The 24,530-nt window shown below is 47.9% G+C and overlaps 1 protein-coding gene across 1 annotated transcript in view; it reads left to right on the plus strand.

Moving 5' to 3' along the window:
* The window catches only part of DISP3 (dispatched RND transporter family member 3), a 56,640-nt gene that overhangs the window by 19,192 nt on the left and 12,918 nt on the right, over positions 1 to 24,530 (plus strand). Inside the window, exons 2-13 of the mRNA XM_053577229.1 lie at positions 344 to 1,445; positions 2,042 to 2,261; positions 14,670 to 14,806; positions 15,398 to 15,532; positions 15,995 to 16,155; positions 17,475 to 17,614; positions 18,788 to 18,936; positions 19,133 to 19,294; positions 20,038 to 20,199; positions 22,127 to 22,240; positions 22,874 to 23,010; positions 24,115 to 24,299. Of these exons, the coding sequence (XP_053433204.1) occupies positions 347 to 1,445; positions 2,042 to 2,261; positions 14,670 to 14,806; positions 15,398 to 15,532; positions 15,995 to 16,155; positions 17,475 to 17,614; positions 18,788 to 18,936; positions 19,133 to 19,294; positions 20,038 to 20,199; positions 22,127 to 22,240; positions 22,874 to 23,010; positions 24,115 to 24,299 (2,801 nt within the window). The 5' untranslated portion in view covers positions 344 to 346. The remainder of the gene's footprint in view (positions 1 to 343; positions 1,446 to 2,041; positions 2,262 to 14,669; positions 14,807 to 15,397; positions 15,533 to 15,994; positions 16,156 to 17,474; positions 17,615 to 18,787; positions 18,937 to 19,132; positions 19,295 to 20,037; positions 20,200 to 22,126; positions 22,241 to 22,873; positions 23,011 to 24,114; positions 24,300 to 24,530) is intronic.

Below are 24,530 nucleotides of genomic sequence, written 5' to 3' on the forward strand. Positions count from 1 at the left end.
GAAGTAAGAGAATGCAGCAATAATTAGGAAATCATGTGTAGTCAAAATTTCCCCTTTAATATGCCTTACACGGGGAGGAATATGTTTTCTGTTTGCAATTGGGCTGTGGTTTTCTTTTTTTCTGTGGCCTTGAAAGCCAAGATCTAGGTGGGAGAGGTGATGGACAAATAACAGGATTTTTCTTTCTTTTTTGTGCACATATGGTTGAATTCTGTTGAGTTAAATGCCTGCTTGATGTAATTCCACTACAATATTAGCAGTTGATTGTGAGTGGGTAGGATTTGTACCAAGTGCTGAACAAATTGCTCCATAGGGCTCCATCCCTTCCCTCTCTTTCCCGCAGGCTATGGACACAGAAGATGACCCCTTGCTGCAGGACGTGTGGCTAGAGGAAGAACAGGAGGAAGAGGAAACAACCGATGAAGTCTTTAGGAAGGCCCAGAAGCCAGGGCCTGGACCTCGGGCAGAAGGGCAGTGTTGCTGGAGGCACTGGACTTTGCCTTCCCGGCCCCCAGCATCAGGCTTCTGGAATACCCTGGGCTGGGCCTTCACCAATCCGTGCTGTGCGGGGCTGGTGCTCTTTCTGGGTTGCAGCATCCCCATGGCCCTATCGGCCTTCATGTTCCTCTACTATCCACCACTGGACATTGACATCTCCTACAACGCCTTTGAGATCCGCAACCATGAAGCTTCACAGCGTTTTGACGCCCTTGCCTTGGCGCTCAAGTCCCAATTTGGATCCTGGGGGCGCAACCGACGCGACTTGGCCGACTTTACCTCCGAGACGCTCCAGCGCCTCATCTCAGAGCAGTTGCAGCAACTGCATCTCGGTAACCACTCGCGGCAGGCCTCCAGAGCCCTGCGCGCTGTCCCTTCTTTTGCACCTCCCAGCGGCCAGGATTGGTCCAGGGAGGCCGCCAAGGCTCCAAAGCCAGCAGCCAATCGGAGTAGGCGCTTTAGGCGTGAGGCCCCGCCTCTGAGGGATCTGGCAGCCAACCAGAGTGAAGACCCGCAGATCCAGAGGTTGAACATAAATGACCGGCGCCAGCCCAGCGTCCCGCCCCCCGTGGTCACCGCGGCCAATCAGAGCCGTGCCCGCCGAGGAGCCTCGCGCTGGGACTACTCACGTGCGTACGTGAGTGCCAACACCCAGACGCACGCACACTGGCGCATGGAGCTCATCTTCCTGGCGCGTGGCGACTCAGAGCGCAATATTTTCACCAGTGAGAGGCTGATCACCATCCACGAAATTGAGCGCAAGATCATGGACCATCCGGGCTTCCGGGAGTTCTGTTGGAAGCCCCATGAGGTGCTCAAAGACCTGCCCCTTGGTTCCTACTCCTACTGTTCCCCGCCCAGCTCGCTCATGACCTACTTTTTTCCCACGGAGCGGGGCGGCAAGATCTACTATGATGGCATGGGGCAGGACCTGGCTGACATCCGGGGTGAGCAGGGCTGGGGCAGCCCGAGGCGAGGCCTGTGAGGGATGGGGCCTGGGAGAGGGCGGGACCGGCACTTAGGTCCTGCCTTAGCCCAGTGCGTTAGGGGAGACTTCACCCAGGCCAAGTGGGTCTGGGGCAGAGTGCTGGACATGGCCCGAAGACGAGGTGAGAAGGGCTGGATGTGGGTGTGAGGTGAATGTGAGCAAAGAGGGAAGTTTGGGTGCAGACACAAATGAAGGATGTGGGACATTCAGCTGTGGCCAGAGTTAAAGAAAGCACGGGATGAGGCTTGGTTGTGAGGTTGGTTAGAAGGAGGCCAGTATGTAGTTATAGAAAACCAGGATTCTGGTCAGAGGAAGACAGGAGAGACGGGGGTTGAAGGAAAACTGAGGTAGGGCTTGTCTTAGGGAAATTAGGGATGGGACCTGGAGAAGGGCCAGAGAATGGTTGTGGGGGTAGGATGGAGTTCAGATATGCCTTTTCAGGGAGGACGGGGCAGGGCAGAACCTTAGGAGGAAGGATCAGCATGATGACCTTGAAGGAGGGCTGGTGGGAGCTGACCGACTGAGCTCTTTGGGCTTCCATCCGCCCCCTTGCAGGCTCCTTAGAGCTGGCCATGACTCACCCCGAGTTCTACTGGTATGTGGATGAGGGACTTTCAGCAGACAATCTGAAAAGCTCCCTCCTGCGCAGCGAGATCCTGTTTGGAGCACCCCTGCCCAACTACTATTCAGTGGATGACCGCTGGGAAGAGCAACGGGCCAAGTTTCAGAGCTTTGTGGTCACCTACGTGGCCATGTTGGCCAAGCAGTCTACTAGGTAGGAAGTTTAACTGTACCCTAGTGTGTGACAGTCCTTGTGTGTACCAAGAAGGGGCCATTATTAGGGCAAGGAATTGGATTCCTGCTGTCTCTTGACTCATAAACACCATATTCCCTTCTCCACAATTTTTCCCTAGGAAGTATTTACCCAAATCAGGGGCAAAGCCAGGTATATCCTTGCTGTCACTCTGACAAGTGAGCAGCTCCTTTTCTTGATCAGTGTTAATAGTTAGTGAACTTGACAGCTTTGGGTCAGGTAGGAAATCCCAGAATTCTTACCCTGGAGATCTTGGTTATTGATTTTCTCCTGAAGTGGTATTAAGGTCTTTTTGGAAAGAGTGTTGGCCAGGGAGCGAGGAATGCCTCCCTGTATCAGTCAGGGTTCTCCAGAGAGACAGAACCAACAGGATACATGTAGAAGAGTATATGAGAGGGGATTTTTAGGGGACTGGGCTCATGTGATTATGGAGGCTGAGAAGTCCCACAACAGGCTATCTACAAGCAGGGGTCCTCAAACTATGGCCCGTGGGCCACATGAGGTGGTGTGATTGTATTTGTTCCCATTTTGTTTTTTTACTTCAAAATAATATACGTGCAGTGTGCATAGGAATTTGTTCATTCTTTTTTTAAACTGTAGTCTGGCCTTCCAACGGTGTGAGGGACAGTGAACTGGCCCCCTGTTGAAAAAGTTTGAGGACCCCTGAGAGACCCTGGATGCCGGTAGCATGGCTCAAGCTAAGTTTAAAATCCTCAGAACCAGGGAGTAGATGGTGTAATCCTCAGTGGGAGGCTGCTGGGGTAAGTTCTGGAGTCTAAACACCAGATAGTTTGGAGTTCTTATGTCTAAGGGCAGGAGGAGAAGTTGTCTTAGCTCCAAGAGAGAGGGAAAATTGCCTTCTCTCTGCATTTCATGTTCTCTCCAGGGCCCCAGTAGATTGGATGGCGCCCACACACTGAGTGGACTCCCCCACTGAGTCCACTGACTCACATACCAGTCTCCTCTGGGAGCACCTCGCAGGTACACCCGGAGATAACGCCTCGCCAGTTCCTTTAACACAGTCATGTTGACACCTAAAATTAACCACCAGACTTCCTGCCTCTAATACCCAGGGAGATAGTGGGAAAGTTTCTCCACTTCTCTGGGCATCAGTGTCCCTTCTTATAAAATAGAACAATGATTCCTGCTACTTTATAGAGTCATTAGGACGAGCTTGAACAGATGTGAAGGTGCTTTGGGAGTGAAACGTGCTTTGGAATGGTCTGTCCAGGAATACAGCTAGGTCCCTGCTCTCCAGGACAGACAATAAGTACAAAGCTTTCCCAGCGTCCTGCCCTGTCAGGCGAGTGCCAGGCACAGGAGGAATCATTCTGCCTGACACATTCTCATTCCTTCCATTGCTCATCCACATATTGAGCAACGACTGTAATAAGCAGAGCTCATGTTTGTTGAGCATTTACTCTGTGCCTCACACTGTTCTAAGTCCTTTGTACACATCATTTCATTTAATCCTCACACCAGCCTAATGAGATGGGTGTTCTTATGATTATCTCCATTTTACAGTTGAGGAAACAGAGGCTCAGCACATTGTCCACAATTTTAAAGCCCATCATAGTGAAATGGCATTCAGATCCAAATGGCATTTCTTAATCCAGACTCCTCACCTTTTGTGTGTGTGTGTGTGTGTGTGCGCGCACGCGCATGTGTATGTGTGTAAGAGAGATTTGGAGGAAGGCGCTGCTTTTTCATTGAGACAGTCTTGCTCTGTCACTCAAACTACAGTGCAGTGGCAACATCATAGCTCACTGCAACTTCAAATTTTTGGGCTCAAGCAGTCCTCCTGCCTTAGCTTCTCAAGTAGCTGAGACTGAAGGCATATACAATCATGCCCCACTAGTTTTTCTTTTTTTTCTTAGAGACAGGGTCTTGCTCTTGCTCAGGCTGGTCTTGAACTCCTGGGCTTAAGTGATCCTCCTGCCTCAGCCTCCCAGAGTGCTAGGATTACAGGTGTGAGCCACCGCACCTGGCTGTACTTTGTGTTTTCATGCCAGCTGCTGTTCTAGGACCCTTCTCCCTGCCCTACTTCTTTGCTGGGCAAATTCCTGTTCATCTATTACAATCCAACTTGGGCAACTTTTCCCTAAGTCTGGATTAAATGCCCACCCTACCTGCTATGGTTTTTTTTTTTTTTTTTGGAGGCAGAGCCTCAAGCTGTCGCCCTGGGTAGAGTGCTGTGGCATCACAGCTCATAGCAACCTCCAACTCCTGTGCTCAAGCGATTCTCCTGCCTCTGCCTCTGCCTCCCAAGTAGCTGGGACTACAGGCGCACACCACAATGCCCAGCTATATTTTTGGGTTGCACCTGTCATTGTTGTTTGGCGGGTGCGGGATGGATTCGAACCCGCCAGCTCAGGTGTATGTGGCTGGCACCTTAGCCACTTGAGCCACAGGCGCCGAGCCCTGCTATGGTTTTGATGTGGTTTGTACCCACCACAATTCATGCTGAAGTTTAATTGCCGGTGCAGTAGTGTTGGGAGTTGTGGCCTAGTGGGAGGTGGCTTGGGTCATGGGGGTGGATCCCTCATGAATACATTAATGCCATCTTTGGGGAGTAAGTGCTCACCCTCGCCGGAATGGATTAGTTCCCAGAGAGAAGGCTGTTATAAAGTGAGGTTCCTCCTCCTGTTTGGTCCCTTTTCGTACATGCCAGCTCTCCTTTTTACCTTCCTCCATGTTATGACACAGCTTGAAAGCCCTTGACAGAGGCCAGCCCCAGGCCATTGAAATTCCCAGCCTGCAGAACCATAAACTAATAAATCTCTTTTGTTGATAAATTGCCCTGCCTGAGGTCTTCTTTGCAACAAGACAAAGCAGGCTGAGACACTACACTTTTCCACAGTTTCTCCCCTCTCCGTGCAGGAGGCAGGAAAGAGCATACACCCATTTCAGAATAGGATATATTTGGGGTCAGATCCGAGGGCTCCATTTACTGTAAGTTTCAGCAAGCTATTTCACTTCTCTGTGCTACGCTTTCATCCTAGCCATTGTCCTCAGCATTTTAGTTGTAATTGAAAGTGCAGTGCTCCAATTAACAACATCAGCATCACTGGAGGACTTGTTAGAAGTGCAGAATCACAAGCTCCTTCCCAGACGTACAACATTTCCAGGTGATTTCTTTGCACATTAAATTTCGAGAGAGGTCTGGTTTAATTATCAGTCTCAAAAGAATGTGAATTCATCAAGGACGGGTTGTTTCTGGTCCATTTCTACAGGCCTAGCACTTAGGAGCACAGTGCCACGCACCCTTTAGTAAGGATTTGTCTGAGGAATGAATGAATACGTGAATGGAGTTGCCTCATGGAAAGGTACTTGGCTGAGTTGGGAAGCCGAGAGGGGCTGACAGTAGAAGAATCTGTAGGGTTTTAGATGCAATGATTATCTCTGCCCAATACTCAGCTACTGAGGTGAAACCCTTGCCTAGGAAATAATGCTCCTCTTCTGCCTAGGGCACCATAGCAATGGTGACAGTCAGGGCCCCTGTAGACTTGACTTTAGCAAGTCTTCAGCAAGACTTCTTTTGGATTAACAAAAGAAGTTATTGGTTACCCAAGCGATGCCAACATGTACCTTGACTCATTACAGAATAACACTCGCAATCCCTTTGACTACTTTCCTGAGAATACCGGCCCCTTAGAAGACTTTCGCTGCATGTATTGTCCTTCAGCCTTCTGTATTTATGCTTCATGCATTTTAATTCTATATGCATTTTAAACCCCCTAAGATATTATTGTTTTACAGAGTTTGTATTCGTCTATGTTTATTCACATATTTACCTCTTCTGTTGCTGTTGATTACTTTCTGCAATTTCATGTCTCTCTCTGGGATCATTTTCCTTGTGTCTGAAGAGCTCTCCTTAGTACTTCTTTCAGTGCAGGTTTGCTGGTGATAATTTCTCTGTTTTGTTTACCTAGAATACATCTCCATTTTACTTTCATTTGTGAAGTGTATTTTTGACATATAGGATTATAAGTTGGCAGTTTTCTTTAATAGACCTCACCCCATTGTCTTCTGACTTCCGTCACTTCTGTAGAAAAGTTAGCTGTAAATCGTTTTTGTCACTGCTTTAAAAGATCGATGTTTTTATCTGCTTTTAAGATTTCTTTTTGTCTTGGTTTCCTCAGTCTTGCTATGAGGTGTGTTGGTGTATTTTTAGTACATTTGGTCTTTGTGGGGTTACAGAGCTTTTTGAAGCTGTAGGTGAATGATTGTTACCAATTTTAGGGGCTTCCTGGCAGATACCACTTCAAATATTGCTTCTACATTGATCACTGACCCCTTTCCTTTTAAGATTCTAATTATACAAATATTAGATTTTTTTCACGGAGTCTCATGTGTCTCTACTGTTTTTTTACTAGATTATATCCATTATTTTTTCCCCCTAGACTTTGGTTTAAATATTCCAGTTTGCTGATCTTTTATTGTGTCTAATCTACCATTTAATGTCCATTGAGTTTTTTTTTTTTTTTTTGTGGTTTTTGGCCGGGGCTAGGTTTGAACCCGCCACCTCCGGCATATGGGACCAGTGCCCTACTCCTTGAGCCACAGGCACCGCCCGTCCATTGAGTTTTAATGTTTGCTTATTTTTTTATTTTTTTACTTTTTGAGACAGGGTCTTGCTTTGTCTCCTGAGCTAAAATGCAGTGGTGTCATCATAGCTTAGTGTAATCTCAAACTCCTATACTCAAGCAATCCTCCTGCCTCAGCTTCCCAAGTAGCTGGAACTACAGGCACACACCACCTGTAAAAGTTAGTTGTTAAGGACTGTAAAATAACTATATTTTTTCTATTTTTTTGTAGAGACAAGGTCTTACTCTTGATCAGGCTGGTCTCCAACTCCTGGCCTCAAGTGATCCTCCCACTTCAGCCTCTCAGAGTACTGGGATTACAGGCATGAGCCCACTGTACCTGGCCAGATTTTAATGTTAATGTTCTGTTTTTCTATTGAGAATTTCCATTTGATCCATTGTTATTTTCCATGTTCTCTTCTCTGTTCTTAGACATATTATATTATAGTTATTTTACAGTTCTTATCAGCTGACTTTTAATGTCGATCTTTCTCTTGGTTTTGGGTCATGCCTGGTAGTTTTTGTTAAGTGCCGAACATTGTGTATAAAATCATAGAGGTTCAGACAATGTTATTTCCTCCAGAGGAAGTTTATCCTTTTTTCCTTCCAGGAGGCAGTTAGAATTGTGGCTGCATACCTTAAACATCAAATTGAGGAGGGTTTCCAGTCCTGAGAAGTCTCTGTCTTCCTCCCGTTTGTCTTAGCTTCTCTAGGATTTTCAGCTGAGAGCCTGGTGTATTCTGTAGAGTTCCTTTCTCTGACAGGTTCCAATCTCTAATCTTGATCTCTCAACTCTGCTTTTTAAAAAAACCCTCCATTCTGCTTTTCAGAGGCTTTTTTCTACTTTGGCTTTTTAGCTTCATACCCCACACCACCCCCGTCATCAGCAGAAGTGCTGAGGGGAAACGTAACCACACGCCCTGCTCTGCGTTCATCTCTGCTCAGAGCCCTGCCAGCCTCCTGCCCATGTGCAGAATCAGCGATACGTCCAGGATTAAAACATCTCTAGAAGGGCAGCTTCCTTTTCCTAAGTTCTTCCCGTTTGCGAATCTTCAGCAGCTAGTTCTCATTACTTCAGCAACTCGCTGTCATCACAGATGATTTCTGAATTTTACTGGATGTTTTAGCAGTTCTAGGTAAAAGTATTGGTCTTCTACATGCTTTTGCTTTCTACTTGAGAGCAAAAGTTTGGGCCTATGTCTTTTTATAAAAACCGGCAAACTAGGGCGGCGCCTGTGGCTCAGAGAGGAGGGCACCGGCCCCGTATACCGAGGGTGGCGAATTCGAACCTGGCCCTGGCCAAACTGCAACAAAAAATAGCTGGGTGTTGTGGCAGGTGCCTGTAGTCCCAGCTACTCGGGAGGCTGAGGCAAGAGAATCACTTAACCCCAAGAGCTGGAGGTTGCTGTGAGCTGTGACGCCCCAGCACTCTACAGAGGGTGACAAAGTGAGACTCTGTCTCTAAAAAAACAAACAAAAAACGGCAAACTAGAATGGGACCTAGGACCTACAAGACACTGTAAATGCTATACAGATTAATGAAAGTACAGTTAAACCATTTAATTCAACAAAGTAGATAATCCAGAGATCTTTTTGAGTTGGCTTTTAAATGTCCTGTGTGTGTTTTAACAGCTTTGTCAAGGTATAATTGATATACAACCAACTACACATACTTAAACTTTATAATTTGATTAGTTTAGTTTTGATGTGTGTATACTGTGAGACGCTCACTATAGTCAATATAGTGAACATATTCATCACCCCCAGTGTGACTCCTCATGACCCCTTCATAATTGGTCCATCCCATCCTGACTGCCTCCTCCCACCCTAGGCAAACAATTCTATTTTCTGGAATTTTAGATAGCATGCACCCTTTTGATTGGCCTCTTCCATTACATCTTTGGAATTGTATCCGTGTTGTTGCATGTGTCAATAATTCATTCTTTTTAGAGTCTGAGTAGTAGTCCATTGTTTGGAGATGTCACATCGTTCATCTAGGCACCTGTTGGTGGATATTTGGGATGTCTCCAGATTTGGCAATTACAGACAAAGCTGCTGTGAACATTCAGGTACAAGCCTTTGTGTGGACAGACACCTTCATTTGTCTTAGATAAATACCTAGGTGTAAAATGACTAGATCATGTGGTAGGTGTAAGTTAAACTTTGTAACAAATTGCCAAATTATTTTCCACATTAGTGGCCATTTTACTTTCCTCTCAGCAGTGTAGGAGAATTCCATTTCTTCCATATCCTCTGTCAGGCTCATAGGGTCAGCTTGAACATTTTTAACCATTCTAATAGGCATGTAGTGGTATGTCACTGTGGTTTTAACTTGCATTTTCATAATTATTAGTGATATCAGACATCTTTCACATGATTATTTGCCATCTTTTTGTCTTCCTTGGTGAACTATTCAGATTGTTTGCCCATTTCTAATTTGGGTTTTACACAATAATATTCTTTTTCAAATTAATCTTTGTATATGGTACAAGGTATGGATTGAGGTTTATTATTTTCATATGAATATCCAATTTTTTGGCACCATTTGTTAAAAAGATTCTGTTTCCTCTGAGTTGCCTTTGTACATTGGACAAAGACCTTGCCTTTGTACCCTACATGCGTGGGTCTATATCTGAACTCTTGATTCTGTTCCTTCAGACTGTTTTTCTGTCTACACACTAGAATCACATCATCTTGATTACTGTAGCTTTATACTAAGTCTTGAAATCAGATAATGTTAGTCTCCAGACTTTGTTTTTTACAGTTGTTTTAGTTATTCTAGGTCCTTCATGTTTCCATATGAATTTTAGAATCAGCTTATCTGTTTCTACAAAAAAATGTCTGCTGAGATCTTGGTTGTAATTGTATTGATCTGTAGATCAATCTGAGGAGCACTGACATCTTAATATAGAGTCTCCTGGCCTATAAACATGATATATCTGATGTCTTTTGTCATATTTATGTTTCAGTATTTCATGTTTTTATGTTTTTTAAATTTTTTCCAATTGTTAGTTGTTGGTATATATGAATATAATTGATTTTGTGTCCTATATACTTGCTAAACTCACTGATTACTAGTTTTGGTAAATTTTTTGTAGACTCTTTTGGGATTTTCTACATAGATAATCTTGTCTTTTGCTAATAAAGACAGTATTACCTAATTTTTTTTTTTGAGACAGAGTCTCACTTTGTCACCCCCAGTAGAGTGCCGTAGTGTCATAGCTCACAGCAACCTCAAACTCTTGGGCTCAAGTGATTCTCTTGCCTCAACCTCCTGAGTAGCTGGGACTACAGGTGCTTACCAAAATGCAAGGCTATTTTAGAGATGAGGTTTCGCTCTTCTCTGGCCTCAAACCCATGAGCTCAGGCAATTCACCCACCTCGGCCTCCCAGAGTGCTAGGATTATGGGAATGAGCCACTGTGCCTAGTGGTATTACCTTGTTGTTTTCCATTTTAGATGCCTTTTATTTCTTTTTCTTGACTAATTACACTGGCTGAACCTCCAATACAGTGCTGAATAGAAGTGAGAATAGACTTTCTCTGTCTCATTCCCAAAGAATTCAGATTTTCTGTACCTATCCTTTATCAGGTTAAGGAAGTTCTCTTCTCTTCCTTACTGCTAGTAGTACATTTTTTTAAAATCAGCAGTGAATATTAGATTGTTGTCAAATGTTTTTCTTCATGATCATATGTTTTTCTTTTTTAGTTTAATATGGTAAATTACACTGAATTGTCGTGAAATATCCTTTCATACGATGTTAGATTCTATTTGTATTTTGTATTATTGGGCACAATATATTTATGATAGACATCGGAGAGTAGTTTTTTGTAATATCTTTGGCTGATTTTGGTATCAAGGTAGTTCTGACCTAATAGGATAAATAGGAAGTATTCGCTTTTGTTTAGTTTTCTGGAGAGTTGATGTAGAACTGGTGTTATTTCTTTCTTAAATATTTGGTAGAATTTGCCAATGAAACTATCTGGACTTGCAGTTTTCTTTTTGGGAAGGTTTTTAACTATAAATTCAATTTAAAAAATATAATTAAAGGGCTGTTGAGATTGTCAGTTTTTCTTGCATGATCTTTGGTGGTTTGAGTCTTTCATGGAATTTGTCTATTTCATTAAGTTACCAAATTTGTAGGCAAAAAGTGATTTATCATATTCCCTTGTAGAAACTGTAGTGATAGCTCAGTGCCTGTAGCTCAGCGGCTAGGGCGCTGGCCACATACACTGGGGCTGGCAGGTTCAAACCCAGCCTAGGCCTGCTAAAACAACAATGACAACTACAACAAAAAAAATAGCCCGACATTGTGGCGGGTGCCTGTAGTCCCAACTACTTGGGAGGCTGGGGCAAGAGAATCGCTTGAGCCCAAGAGTTTGAGGTTGCTGTGAGGTGTGATGCCATGGCAATCTACCAAGGGTAACATAGTGAGACTCTGTCTCAAAAAAAAAAGAAAAGTAATAATAATAAGAAGAATCCATAGTGATGTCACCTCTTACATGTGTATCTTTTCTTTTTTTGTGATTACTCTAAATAGAATCTTCGTCAATTTTATTGATCTCAAAAATCTAGCTTTTGGTTTCATTGATTTTCTCTATTTTTCTGGTTGCTATTTCACTGAATTCTGCTCTAATCCTTATTTTCTTCTATTTAAATTTGATTTTCTCTTGTTCTATTTTCTTAAAGTAAAGCCAAGGCCATTGATTTCAGCTACTCAGTAGGCTGAAGCAGGAGAATCACCTGAACCCAGGAGTTTGAGGTTGCTGTGAGCTATGACACCATGGCACTCTACCCAGGGTGACAGTGTGAGACTCTGTTTCAAAATAAATAATTAATTAAAACCTTTCTTCTTCCCTAATAGATGTGTTTAGTGCTCTGAAATTCCTCCTAAGTGCTGCTGTTTTAGCACATTTCACAAATTTTGATATGTTGTGTGTTCATTTTCATTCAATTCAAAATACTTTTTTTTTTCCATTTGATCTCTTCTTTGACTCATGAGTAATTGGGATTTCTTTTCTGTTACTTTATTTTGTTGTTGCTGATTTTTAATTTAATTCTGTATGGTTAGAGGACACACTTTGTTTGACTTAAGTTCTTTTACACTTATTGACTCCCGTTTTATGGTCCAGTATAGTCTTGTCTTGCTGAATGTTTCCTTTGCACTTGAAAGAAAAGTGTATTCTGCTGTTGTTGGATAAAATGTTCTGTAAGAGTTAATTAGATCAAGTTCATTGACTGTGTGTTCATGGTCTTCTATATTCTTACTGATTTTCTGCCTAATTGTTCTAGCAATTACTGAGAGGGATATTGAAATGTCCATCTGTAATTATGGGTTGGTCTAATTCTTTTTTCAGTTCTATCAGTTTTTGCTTCATGTATTTAAAATGTTTGCTATTAGGTATAAAAACATTTATGATTATTATATTCTCTTGATGGACTGATCCTTTTAATCATTTTGAAATTATCTTCTTTGTCCCTGGTTATATTATTTGCTCTGAAATGTACTTCATTTGTTATTAATATATAGTATAACCAGTCCAATGTTCTTTTGGTTCATGTTAGTATAGTCTGTCTTTTTCTATTCCTTTACTTTTACACTATTCGCCTCTTTATATTTAAAGTGGGTTTCTTGTAGGGAGCTGGGTCGTGATGTTTGAAAATGTGTCTGATGGTCTTTGTCTTTTAATTGGGCTGTTTAAGTCATTTACATTTAACGCAATTAGTAACATGGTTAGACTTAAGTCTGTTTTATTCTGTTTGCCCCTAGTGTTCTTTATTTCTCTTTACCTCTCTTTTGCCTTGTTTTAAACTGAATGTTTTGTATGGTTCCATTTTATCTACTTTGTTAGCTTTATAGCTATAACTCTTTATTTTAGTGGTCGCTTTAAGGTTTATAGTACCCATCTTTAAATTATCACAGTGTTCCTTTGAATGATGTTGTATCATACCATGTATAGCATAAGAGCCTTATAATAATATACCACCCTTTTTTCCCTCCTAGCCTTTATACTATTTTACATTTAATTAATTTAATTTAATTAAACTACATTTAATTTAATTTAATTTTTTTTTTCAGAGACAAAGTCTCACTTTGTCACCCTTGGTAGAGTGCTGTGGTGTCACAGCTCACAGCAACCTGGGCTTAGGCGATTCTCTTGCCTCAGCCTCCTGAAAAGCTGGGACTACAGACACCCACCACAATGCCCAGCTATTTTTGTTGTTGTTATTGTTGTTGCATTTTGGTCAGGGCCGGGTTTGAACCTGCCACCCGTGGTATATGGGGCTGGCGCCCTACTCACAGAGCCCCAGGCACCGCCCTATACATTTAATTTTAATGTATGTTGTAAATGCCATGCTACATTGTTGTTATTTTTTTTATTTTTATTTTTTATTTTTTTTTTTTTGTGGTTTTTTGGCCGGGGCTGGGTTTGAACCCGCCACCTCCAGCATATGGGACCAGCACCCTACTCCTTGAGCCACAGGCGCCGCCCCTGTTGTTATTTTTTTAAATAGTCAATTATCCTTTGAAGAAATTTAAGTACATAATAAGAAAACTTTATATTTATTTTTGTCATTACCATTTTAAATGCTTTTTGTTGTTTCTTTCTATAAATCCGTATTTCTATCTGTTATTGCTTCCTTCTGCCTGAAGGACTTCCTTTAACATCTTTTGTAATGCAGGTATACTAGAGATGGATTATTTCAATTTTTGTTTATCTGAAAAAGTCTTTTATTTTTGCCTTTGTGTTTAAAATATACTTTTACTGAGCACAGAATTCTGGGTTGACTTTTTTTCCCCCCCGCAGGATCTAAAGGATGTTTACTCTGCTGTCTTCTCACTGCAGTGTTCCCATTGAGAAGTCTGCTGTGTTATCTTTGTTCCTCTGTGATAATGTCTTTTAAGTCAGGCTGCTTTTAAGATTCTCTTTCAGTCACTGTTTTTGAGCAATTTGATTACAATGTGTATTGTTATAGTTTGATTTCATATTTTGTGCTTGGCTTCTTGGATCAATAAGCTTATAGCTGTCATCAAATTTGGAAATCTCCAGCCTCCTTCAGAGTCTAATAACTCATATTTTAGGCTTCACTGAGGATTAGAAATTCTCAAGGCAGCATGTCAAGGTAACCATAGGGCTCATTGTGTTTCTTATCTCACAGGAGTCATCACCCTTGGTTGTCTGATGTCCAGAGTCTTGTTTTATATATTTTCCCATATTTTTTGTTGGTTCCAATGAGAAGATGAATCTAGTCTGTCATCTTGTCACTCCATCTTAGCCAGAAGCAGGTGTCATTCCTGTTTGTATTTTAAAACAGTTTGCCAAGTCTAGTTATGTTTCCTTATCAAAAATAACTTGTGTTAAACACACACTGACTAGTCATACAAAGCTGAATATCTGGAAGCCAGTTTGAATTTAGAACCTTGCGGTAGACAATCAAGAATTGGAAAGTTACACAGTATCTGACCATATATTTGAGTCATTGGGACATTTAAAGAACACTGATGGAGGGCCTTTGCATAACAATCTCAAGCAGTGTAACCTAATTCTTTGTACCCTCCATGAATCCCAAACAATAAAAATTAAAAAAAAAAAAGAACTGATGATTCAGTCCCACCCCAGAAATTCTGATTTAATTTGTCTAGAGCCTGGCCTGGCCGTCAGGGGTTTTGGGAACCTCAGGAGATTTTGATGTCCAGCTAGGTTAACGAGCCCCTGGTCCTTCCCCCAGTGCTCACAGCCATCTTGCTCCCTGCCTTTCCTCTCTGTCTGCTCCCTCCCCAGCAAAGTGCAGGTTCTCTATGGGGGCACAGACCTCTTTGACTACGAGGTGCGCAGGACCTTCAACAACGACATGCTCCTGGCCTTCATCAGCAGCAGCTGCATCGCCGCCCTCGTCTACGTCCTCACTTCCTGCTCAGGTAGGGAGGTCTGGCACAGTGACAGCCCCCTTCTCTCCTCCTGGTATGCTCCCGTCTGCCCAGATCCTGCCTTCTCCAGAATGCTAGGATATTCATGAACCCTGCATGGCAGAGCTGCACACACGCGGGTGTGCTCAGAAATCACCTTCCAACCCAGGCAGGCAGACAGGTCTGGAGGCGGTTGCCAGCCTCATGCATTTCAGCCTTTCGCCATTTGACCGTAATTCTCCCATGGCAGCTTTGTGATGGGGAAGCTGGGTACTGGGCCCCACTTTGCAGGTTCTCCTGGGCCTGTCATGGGTGCTGGGAAGCAACTATGTGCCAGATACTGTACAGTGCCAGGGATCCAGACACAGTTCCTACCCACTTGGGTGACAAGAAACATCTATGTTCATAAGTCCCTTATTTGAGGTGAGGTCTGCAGAGACATGGTCTCATGGGCAACTTCTCTTACCCACTTAGGACTCCTGCCCAGCCCCTCTTTGGGCATGGAGAGTGGTTTCTGGGGGTGGGGGACAAAGAGGGACCCTAAGGGGGTTAGTGCTCGTGAGGGTCCTCCTCCACCTGCCTCTCTGCCTCTCGCCCTGCCAGTGTTCCTGTCCTTCTTTGGGATCGCCAGCATTGGTCTCAGCTGCCTGGTGGCACTCTTCCTGTACCACGTGGTCTTCGGGGTCCAGTACCTGGGCATCCTCAATGGGGTGGCTGCCTTTGTGGTAGTGGGCATTGGTGAGTTGCCTCCATGGCCATGGCGGTGGGTTTCCCACCTGGGAACTGTGCCCCTTGCCACATAGTTCCTTCTCCCTGGGTGCAAAGCCTGGGTTCCGTGGGGGCTCTATAAAGCCCCTCTCAGGCCTCAGGCCTGTGGGGTTAGAATGAGTGGCGGGTGGGTGCCTGGCATTGGGGGAGGAAAGAGCAGAGGGCTGTGCTGAGATGAAAGCTGAGGAGTGGGAGAAGGGGCTAAGTTCTGGGAGGGGTTGGGGCCAACAAAAGTGCTAGTGAGGCTTGGGGCCTCACAGGTGGAGCCAGGCAGATGATCTTCCCAGAGTCCAGATTGAGAAGCAGGACTCTCCTGGGGCCCGACCTCTCAGGAGGCTGCTTGGAGTTGATCTAGACCCAGGCTCGGCCTGGTCCTGGCGACAGCAGAACAATGCTGAGCCTGCCCTCCTGGTCCGGAACCCCCAACTACAGGTGTGGACGACGTCTTCGTGTTCATCAACACCTACCGCCAGGCCACCCACCTGGAAGACCCTCAGCTGCGCATGGTCCATACCATCCAAACGGCTGGCAAGGCCACCTTCTTCACCTCCCTGACCACAGCCGCTGCCTACGCAGCCAATGTCTTCTCCCAGGTAGGGGACCTTACCCTCTACTCCTGTCCTGGCCTCCCCATTTCTCCTGGACTTACCTGGCCCCTGGACTCTGCTTTTCCCGCCTGCCCCTTGGGCAGCCACATAGCTTTTACTACAGGTACTTGCCATGTCTCTAGGGTCCATTTTTGTCAGTAATCAATTACCCAGACTTAGTGAGTGGGAAAATTATAATAATAATAATAAAAAGAACATTTATTACTGATGCTCATTAATAGTAACCAAGCCTCTTGACTGAGAGCATTCGACAGCTTCTAAAGCAGTGGTTATCAACCTTCCTAATGCCGCAACCCTTTAATACAGTTCCTGTGGGTCACGACTCACAGGTTGAGAACCGCTTTTCTAAAGTGCTTTACATTTAATCTTCATTACCTAAGACAAAGGACAATGACCATCCCTGTTTTCCTCATACAGAAACTGGGGCCCAGAGAGGTAAAGTGACTTCCTCAAGGTCACACAGCTGGGAAGTGGTGAGCCTGAGCAAGTCGCCTGGCTCCTGGCCCAGAGCTGCTCCTACCTACCTGTCTCATATAGCATTTCCTTCCCTCCTGACTCCTCTGTCTGCCCCCTGGTCCTTTGGCCTCAGAGTGGGGCTTAGGCAAAGACATTGAAATGGACTGGGTCCTTAGTACTAAGGGAGCCTGACAGATAATGGACCCAACTCTTTGAGGGACTTTATGGCCCTGGATGAGTAGCCCATCTAGAAACTGTTAGACGCCCAGGGATCATCAGGGTCTTCCCAAACAATCCCTTTCAGAAAGCAGGCAGAGCTGCGTTCATTTTCCACTGTGTGACCCTGGGCAGGTTGTGTAACCTCTCTGAGCCTCGCTTTCCTCATGTGGATTATTCAAGGATTGAAGTGAGAAGATCCCTGTGAAAATGTTTCAGGAGTGTGCAGGCCTCTGCTCACTGCCTACTGTTTTCTTCCAGGCGGCACCTCTCCATGCAGGTCCCCATGCCACTTCTGGAATATGCCCATTGCTCCTAGTTCCCAGGCTCCCTGCTTCCGTAATGTGGAAGCACTCTGTCCCTTCTCCCTCGCTGCCACATGGCCTGATCTGACAGGCTGTGTCTTCCTATCCCCCATCCACTCTGTAATGACAGTTACTGAGCACTTTTTTCGTGCCAGGCACTGTTCCGGGCAGTGGGCTGCAGATAAAACCTCTCGCTGCTGTGTCCCTCAGCATAGCCCCTGGCTCCTGGTATTCCTCCTGCCTCAGTCTGGGAATGGCCTGGGGTCCTGAGTGTCTCTGGATCCAGGCTTGACCACCCCACATCCCTGTCTGCCTCTCCGCCACCAGATCCCGGCCGTGCAGGACTTTGGCCTGTTCATGTCCCTCATTGTGTCCTGCTGCTGGCTGGCCGTGCTCTTCACCATGCCGGCCGCCCTGGGCCTCTGGAGCATGTACATGGCACCGCTGGAGAGCTCCTGCCAGACCAGGTGAGCCAGGCAGTGGCCTCCTGTCACTGAATCCCCATTGCAGGCCTCCGGAGGTCACTCAGCATGCCACCTTCTCTTCCCAAAGCCTTTGTGGTTCTTTGGGGAGCAGAGGGCAGGGAAGAAGGGGTGGTGGGATTGAATCAGGCCTGGGTGGCTGCCTGCAGTTGGGTGAACTAAGAGATGATTTAGGGGCTCTGGGCTTAGAGCAGGGCATGTGAAGGCCTCGGCTGGGGATTTCAGGAGTCCACCATAACTTCTATTTGATCATGGTGAGCCCAGGAGGGCTCAGACCTAAGTTTGAGATGGACTCCTCCACTCTCCCCACTCACACCTTCTTTCTCAAGGCTACCATGTAAGGTTGGCACTGCACAAGAGCACCCTGGCTGGGCCACTGCTGTCTGTACTGGGGACATTCAGACTTAACTGTTTCTAAGATGGTTACAGAAAGATAGTGTCTTGTGGAAAGTGCTTCTTTTTCCAATCTCAGCAGAGATGACAGATGAGCCCCAGCCCATGGCTTCCCCAGCAATCTCCCTGGACACAGTAGTCCTCCCAGCCAGTCAGACTCGGGCTTCAGACTCAGCTTCTGCACCAGGCAGCTGTGGAACTTGGGCAGATTACATAACTTTTCTGTGCCTCAGTTTCCTTTCCTTGAAACAGGTGTGAGCACAGTGTAGGAGCCCCGTGAGGATTAAGTGAGATAGTCATGTGGGGCACTTAGCTGTCTGCGTGGCACACAGCACGCTTGGGTGTCAGCTGTGTGTGTTGTCCTTGTCCTCAGTCCCTGGCGTGAGCCTCGTCTCACCCTCCAGCCGAGCCTCTGCCACACCGGCCACAGCTCTAGCCCAGCTCTAATCCCCTCCTCCAGCCTCCCCCAAGGATTAGTTGGTGTCAGTACCCCGGTGCCACATGATGGCAGAGGAATGATTCTCCTTACTTGGTCACCTTGATGTGCTGGCCACTGTATATTGTCATCTCTTCCTGGCTCATGTCTATTGTCACCATTTGTCTCCACAGAGGGAGACACCATTCATCTCCACTGAGGGCCCCAGGGTAGATGGTACTAGAAAGAAACCAAGTGACTTGCTCTTAGAAGTCTGGGATGCATGTTATATGTGTGATGTCAGCAACAGTGTGATACCTGGGCTCACCCCTCCCCCACTGTCTCCACAGCTGCCACCAAAAATGTGGCCGCAAGAGCTCCCTGCACTTCCCCAGGGATGTGTTTGCTGCTCCTGAGCGTGCTGGGGGCAGCCCTGCCCAGGGGCCCCTTCCCTACCTGGATGACGACATCCCTTTGCTGGATGTTGAGGAGGAGCCAGGTGAGAGCTGGCACAAGCCTGCCCTGCTGACCCCGGCCAGATCCAGGGGCTTCCCTGCCAGCGGGTGATGCTGTCAGGGAGGCCTGTGGCAGAGGGCTGGACGGGATGGTCTGTGGGCATGAGGCTTCCCTGGGGGGGTGCAGACCAGGGTAGGCTTTAACTTGGGCTTTGACAGGCCACTGCTTTGCCCTGGCAGTGTCACTGGAGCTGGGAGATGTGTCCTTGCTGTCCGTGTCCCCTGGGGGCCTGCAGCCAGCCCCTGAGAGTGGCAGCCGGGGCCAGCTCATCGTGCAGCTGCAGGAGCTGCTGCACCACTGGGTGCTGTGGTCTGCCGTCAAGAGCCGCTGGGTGATCGTGGGTGAGTGGGCTGCCTGTCCCTGCCCTCTGTCTGGTGGCCACATTCCAGGGAGGGCAGACTCCCCCAGAGAACATACAGGCACAGGGCACCCGGACCTCCTGCAGAGGCCCAGCATGGGGCAGAGTGAAGCCAGTCTACAGGGACTACTGCTTATGGGGCCTACCACATGCTTGTCATCACCCTGGGCAGTGGAGTATGGAATGCTCTGGAGTTAGAGCCACTTCAAATCCCGATTCTGCCACATACCAGCTGTGTGACTTTGGTGGTGTCAGTCCATCTGACATCAGTCTCCCACCCTGGAATTGGGGATGAGAAGAGTGCCCAGTAAGGCAGCCAGGAGGAGCACAGTGGTGGACGTGAAGATCTTAGCCCAGGGCACAGCACGCAGTAAGTGCTCAGTAAGCAGTTGGCATCGTGGTTGCTATTAATACCATCATCTTCCACAGTGTTTTGGAGGTGGGTTAGATGGAGGGGATGTGCCAGCTCTTACAAACTGTGAAATGCTGAGGCAGTGGCTTGTTCTTACCGAGGAGTGGTAGCTTATACCTACTATCAGACCCCCAGGGACACCGCACTTAACAACCACCCCCTATCCCTAGGAGGACCCATGCCTAGCAAGCTTTACCTGCTGGCTGGCATGCTGGGCCGGTGCCCACTCCCTTGGCACTCCCCGCCCCCACAGTGAAAGCAACTGTCCCCAGAGCCCAGGAGGCCCTGGCCTAGTGCAGTGCTTTCCCTTGCAGCACTGTTTGTGTCCATCCTCGTCCTGTCCCTGGTATTCGCCAGCCGGCTCCGCCCTGCCAGCCGGGCCCCGCTGCTCTTCAGGCCCGATACCAACATCCAGGTGCTGCTAGACCTCAAGTACAACCTGAGTGCTGAGGGAATCTCCTGCATCACCTGCTCAGGTGAGGGTTTCCCACTGGGACATCCCCTGCCCTGTCTGGTATCCAGGTCTCAAAGACTGTTGGCTTGAGAGAGGCAAGAGCCAGGCTTCCCATCACTGCATGACCTCAGGCAAATCTCACTTAACTCTGAGCCTCAGTGTCCACATAGTCACAAACACTTGCTGGGTGCTGGCTCTGGGGAGGTACAGTGGGAGGGACAGGCTTCTAGGGATAGGTCATTGTAACAGTAAATCTGAGCTTTGGGGAAAGAAGAGCAGGGACACAGTATCATGGAAGGCTTCCTGGAGGAGATAATGTCTGAGACACAAAGGATGGGAAGCAATTAGCCAGGCCAGAGAGAAAGGAGGAAGGTATCTAGGCAGAGGGGAGCACCAGAGGTGGGAGAGACCAGGGCAAGTTCAAGAAAGGTGGTTGCAGGAGCTCAGGCTGGTCAGGTGGGCTAAAGTGAAGAGTTTGGATTCTATTCCAGTTGTCACTGGAAATTAGAAGGGGGGTTAGGTCAAGAAGGATGGTGACTGAGCGTCCCAGGTGCTGTGTAGGTTGGGGGGTGGCTAGGAGGCTGGTAGGAGACACGTACGGGGTGCATGCTGAGGGTGGTGGTGGAGTCGAGATTTTGGGCAGGTGATTCCCAAGGACCTGGTGACAGCATGGTTGTCAGAGATGATCGTGGAGGAGAGATAAAGGTGCTTCCTTGCCTTGGAGGTGATCTGCTCTAGGCCCTCATTTTACAGAGGTGGGAGCCTGATGTCAGGGCTGGGGTGAGTGAAGTCAGCCCAAGGTCATCCAGCTTTGCCAAGGCAGCTGGAAACCGAAGGAGGAGATGCTTGGGGAGAGCCTCCAGGTCGCAGGAGCGGATCTGCTGGCTCCTGTAATTGCTTTCATTTAATTAGGGTGGTGTTCAGATTAACCCAGCCTTCCCCTTGGCAATGGCGGCCAAATGCATGATAATCGACGGAGCTCAGAGAGATGCCCGAAGGGGCCCTGGTGAACTGGAGCCAGCCCAGCCACATCGCCAGCTCCTGTGCCCCGCTGTCTGGGTGCAGAATTATCCTCCGTTATTACTGCTGCTAGGCTCCTTCTCCCCACAGTGTCCGGCTCCCCTTGCACAGATGGCCAGACCCAGGATGGCCTCAGAGCTCCTGGACAGCATCAGGCAAGAACCAGGCCTCCAGTCAGGCCCAATCCCACCTTGCCCTTCTGTCTCTGTGAGCTGCCTCTCAGAGGGACCTTCAGAGAGCAGGGAGAGCACCTGGCTACGGAAAGGCCCAGCAAGGCCAGGCTTGCTTGGGGGCTGCGTCCTCACTGCCTTGGGCGGGTCTCTTACCCTCCCTGAGGGGAGCCTTCCTCCTCCACCAAGCGTGGTTCTTAATAACAGGCTTCGTGGGCTTCTGAGAGGAATAAAACTTATAAAGGGTAAAATTTTAATTAAAAAAATTTTTTTAACATTAAAAAAAAAAAAACTAAAAAACCTAATGCGCAATGCAGGAGGCAAAACAGGAAGGTCACTCATCTCTGCTGGTTGTTAATGTCGCCCTTCCACATGCTCCTATCAATCAAGCGTTTATTAGGAGCCAGGCATGTTGCTAAGTGCAGGGGAGGCAGTGTCCCATCTGGTTCCTCAGCCTCCTCTGTGGGAAGTACCGTGTCCCCCACCGGCCAGAGGAGGACAGTGGGATCCAGGGCAGGAGAACAGCAGCAGTGCCTGTCTCTGCCAGGGCCAGACAGAGCCTTTCTTTTGGCCTGCGAGTCCAAAAAGTTCAATATTTGGTATTTTATTAAGTTCTCTCTAGCTTCTGACTTCTAATACCCACCTGTTCCAGTCCCTGGGTCCCGATTCCTGGGACTATCAGGGATCCCAACCTTTTTCCTCTGCCCACCGCGCCCCACCAAGGAGACCCTGCTGTCCCTGACATGGTACGGGGCACAGGTCTGTTCCAGGAGAAGCCCCACAGTCTGCAGAACAACATCCGCACATCCCTGGAGAAAAAGAAGCGAGGCCCGGGGGTGCTTTGGGCCAGCCGGGCGGAGGCCACCCCACAGGGTGAGCACTGGGGGCAGGGGTATTGGGAAACGCTCCTTGGTTAGGGTATGGGGGCCTTGTGCAGGGAACCGATAAAATTCATTCCTGATTCTACTGCAAGAACAAGCACCTGTTGCTGGGTCACTACAGAGGGGCTGGATGTAGGGGTGGACTCAGGGCCTACACTCACTGCTCCAGCAGCTCTCACAGGCCAGGGCACCATTCTGAGGGTCTGAGGCAGGAGAGGGGACACCTTGGGCCCTGGACACTGCTTTATCCCTCCTGGGGTCTCCATCTAAGGTTAGTTACGGGACAAGTGTACTGTGGGACTGAACCTTGTCACCCCATAGCATTGTCACCACCCCTGTCCTCACCGATGTCATTCCCAGCACCAGCCCCACTACTCATACTGTGGTCCCCATCAATGGAAACTGCCCTGGTCCACCACTGGCACATCTTCCCCATAGCTTCCTCCATCGTTTTCGGTCCCACACGCCATCCTGGTGACCACCTGCCCCACTGTCATTGCTATGGGCCTGGTTCAGTAGAGAGGGACACAGACAGCATCTGGAGAAAAGCCCAAGGTCAGGGCTCAGCTGCTCCAGGGTCAGGAGAAGCCAGTCGAGGTGACTGTCCACCCCTCATTTGTCCTAGACTCCCTGGGCACTGTGTTCGTCTCCAGAGTGAAGAATAAAGGCCACCCGGCTATCTACAGGCTCTCCCTCAATGCCAGCCTGCCTTCCCCTTGGCAGGCTGTGTCCCCTGGGGATGGAGAGGTGCCCTCTTTCCAGGTGAGCCTGGGCTTTCCAGTGATCTGCCATCACTGGGGGAGGGGCCCTTAATGCCAGTTCGTGGGCACTGGCCATGTAGGGAGGCAGAAGTCAGGTGTTTGAGGATAGCTGCTACTGGCAGATGAGGCCCCTTCCCCACCCCCAGACCAGCCAGGTGTGTGACAGGGACCTGCCGAGTGGTAACAGCATGGGCTTCTGTGTCATCCAGGCCTGCGTTTGAGTCCTAACTCTGCATTTGTAACCTGTATGTCTTTGGGCAGATGACTTCATCTCTCTGAGCCTCAGTTATTCTCATGAAATGGAGGGAAATCAAAGGTACCAGGCAGTGTTGGTGGAGGGACACGAGGTCAGGCTGTGCAGTTAAGCACACCTGGGATGTGATAAGTGCTCAATAAATGGGAGCCAGTAGTTAATCCCATTCTTGGCAGCTGCTCCAGCACCCCAGCAAAGGGTCTCTGGCCCACCCAGACTTCTGTTTTGCCCCTCACAGGGACCATCTTCTGTGTTTCTTTAACATGTTATACCCCCCAGGATGACAGGGACCTATGTGAACTCTTTTTCTCAGGCTTTATATTTCCACTGGAAAGATAGTTTCTGAGGCTTTTCCTGACTCTGAGCCTTTGCATTTGCTGTTCCCACTGCCCGAAAGCTTTCCTTGCAGCTTATGGTGTGGCTGCCTCCTTAGTCCTTCACACTGATGTCAGCCCTCTCAGCCGCTTCTCCCTTTGCTCCCTCTCCCGCCATTTATCCTCCATCTTGTCATCCTAAATCTCAGGAGCCATTGTAAGGGCCAGCTCTGTGGGGCAGGGACCTTGCCTGTCCTGCTTGCTGCTCTAACCTCAGAGCCTGGCACAGGGCCTGGCACACAGTTGCTGCTCTGTGACCAGTTGTAAAGGCAGAAATGAGGCTCAAAGAGGAAGGGATTTGCCCAAGTTCTTGACTCAAACCCAGGCCTCCTGAGCCTATGCCCAGGGCTCTATCCCCCACTCTGAGGGCAGGGACACGGAATACACTGAGGAGAGAGGGGATGGAGCCTGAGGCCGGGCCCAGGCCGAGACAGCCCCCCCGAGTCACGTGTCTTGTCTCTGTCAACCCACTGCTTAGGTGTATAGAGCGCCTTTTGGTAACTTCACCAGGAAGCTGACCGCTTGTATGTCTACAGTAGGGCTGCTCCAGGCGGCGAGCCCCTCCCGCAAGTGGATGGTGACGACCTTGGCCTGTGACGCCAAGCGGGGCTGGAAGTTTGACTTCAGCTTCTATGTGGCCGCCAAGGAGCAGCAGCACAGCCGGTAACAGCCTGTGGATAAGCCTGTGTCCCCCCAACTGGCCTGTTCACTGTCTCCTCACTGTCTCTGTCTTGTATTCACTGTCTCTGTCTTGGTATTACCTGCAAAATACCAGCAGGCACCTGTAAGGAGCCCCACCCATCTCCACACACCCGTTCAGATGTCTCTCTGCCCAGGACTGGGGAGAGGGACACTAGCAAGGACAACAGGCCCATGATCTACTCCCCAGCACCC

The sequence above is a fragment of the Nycticebus coucang genome, chromosome 22 (assembly GCF_027406575.1).
Source record: "Nycticebus coucang isolate mNycCou1 chromosome 22, mNycCou1.pri, whole genome shotgun sequence".
NCBI lineage: Eukaryota > Metazoa > Chordata > Mammalia > Primates > Lorisidae > Nycticebus > Nycticebus coucang.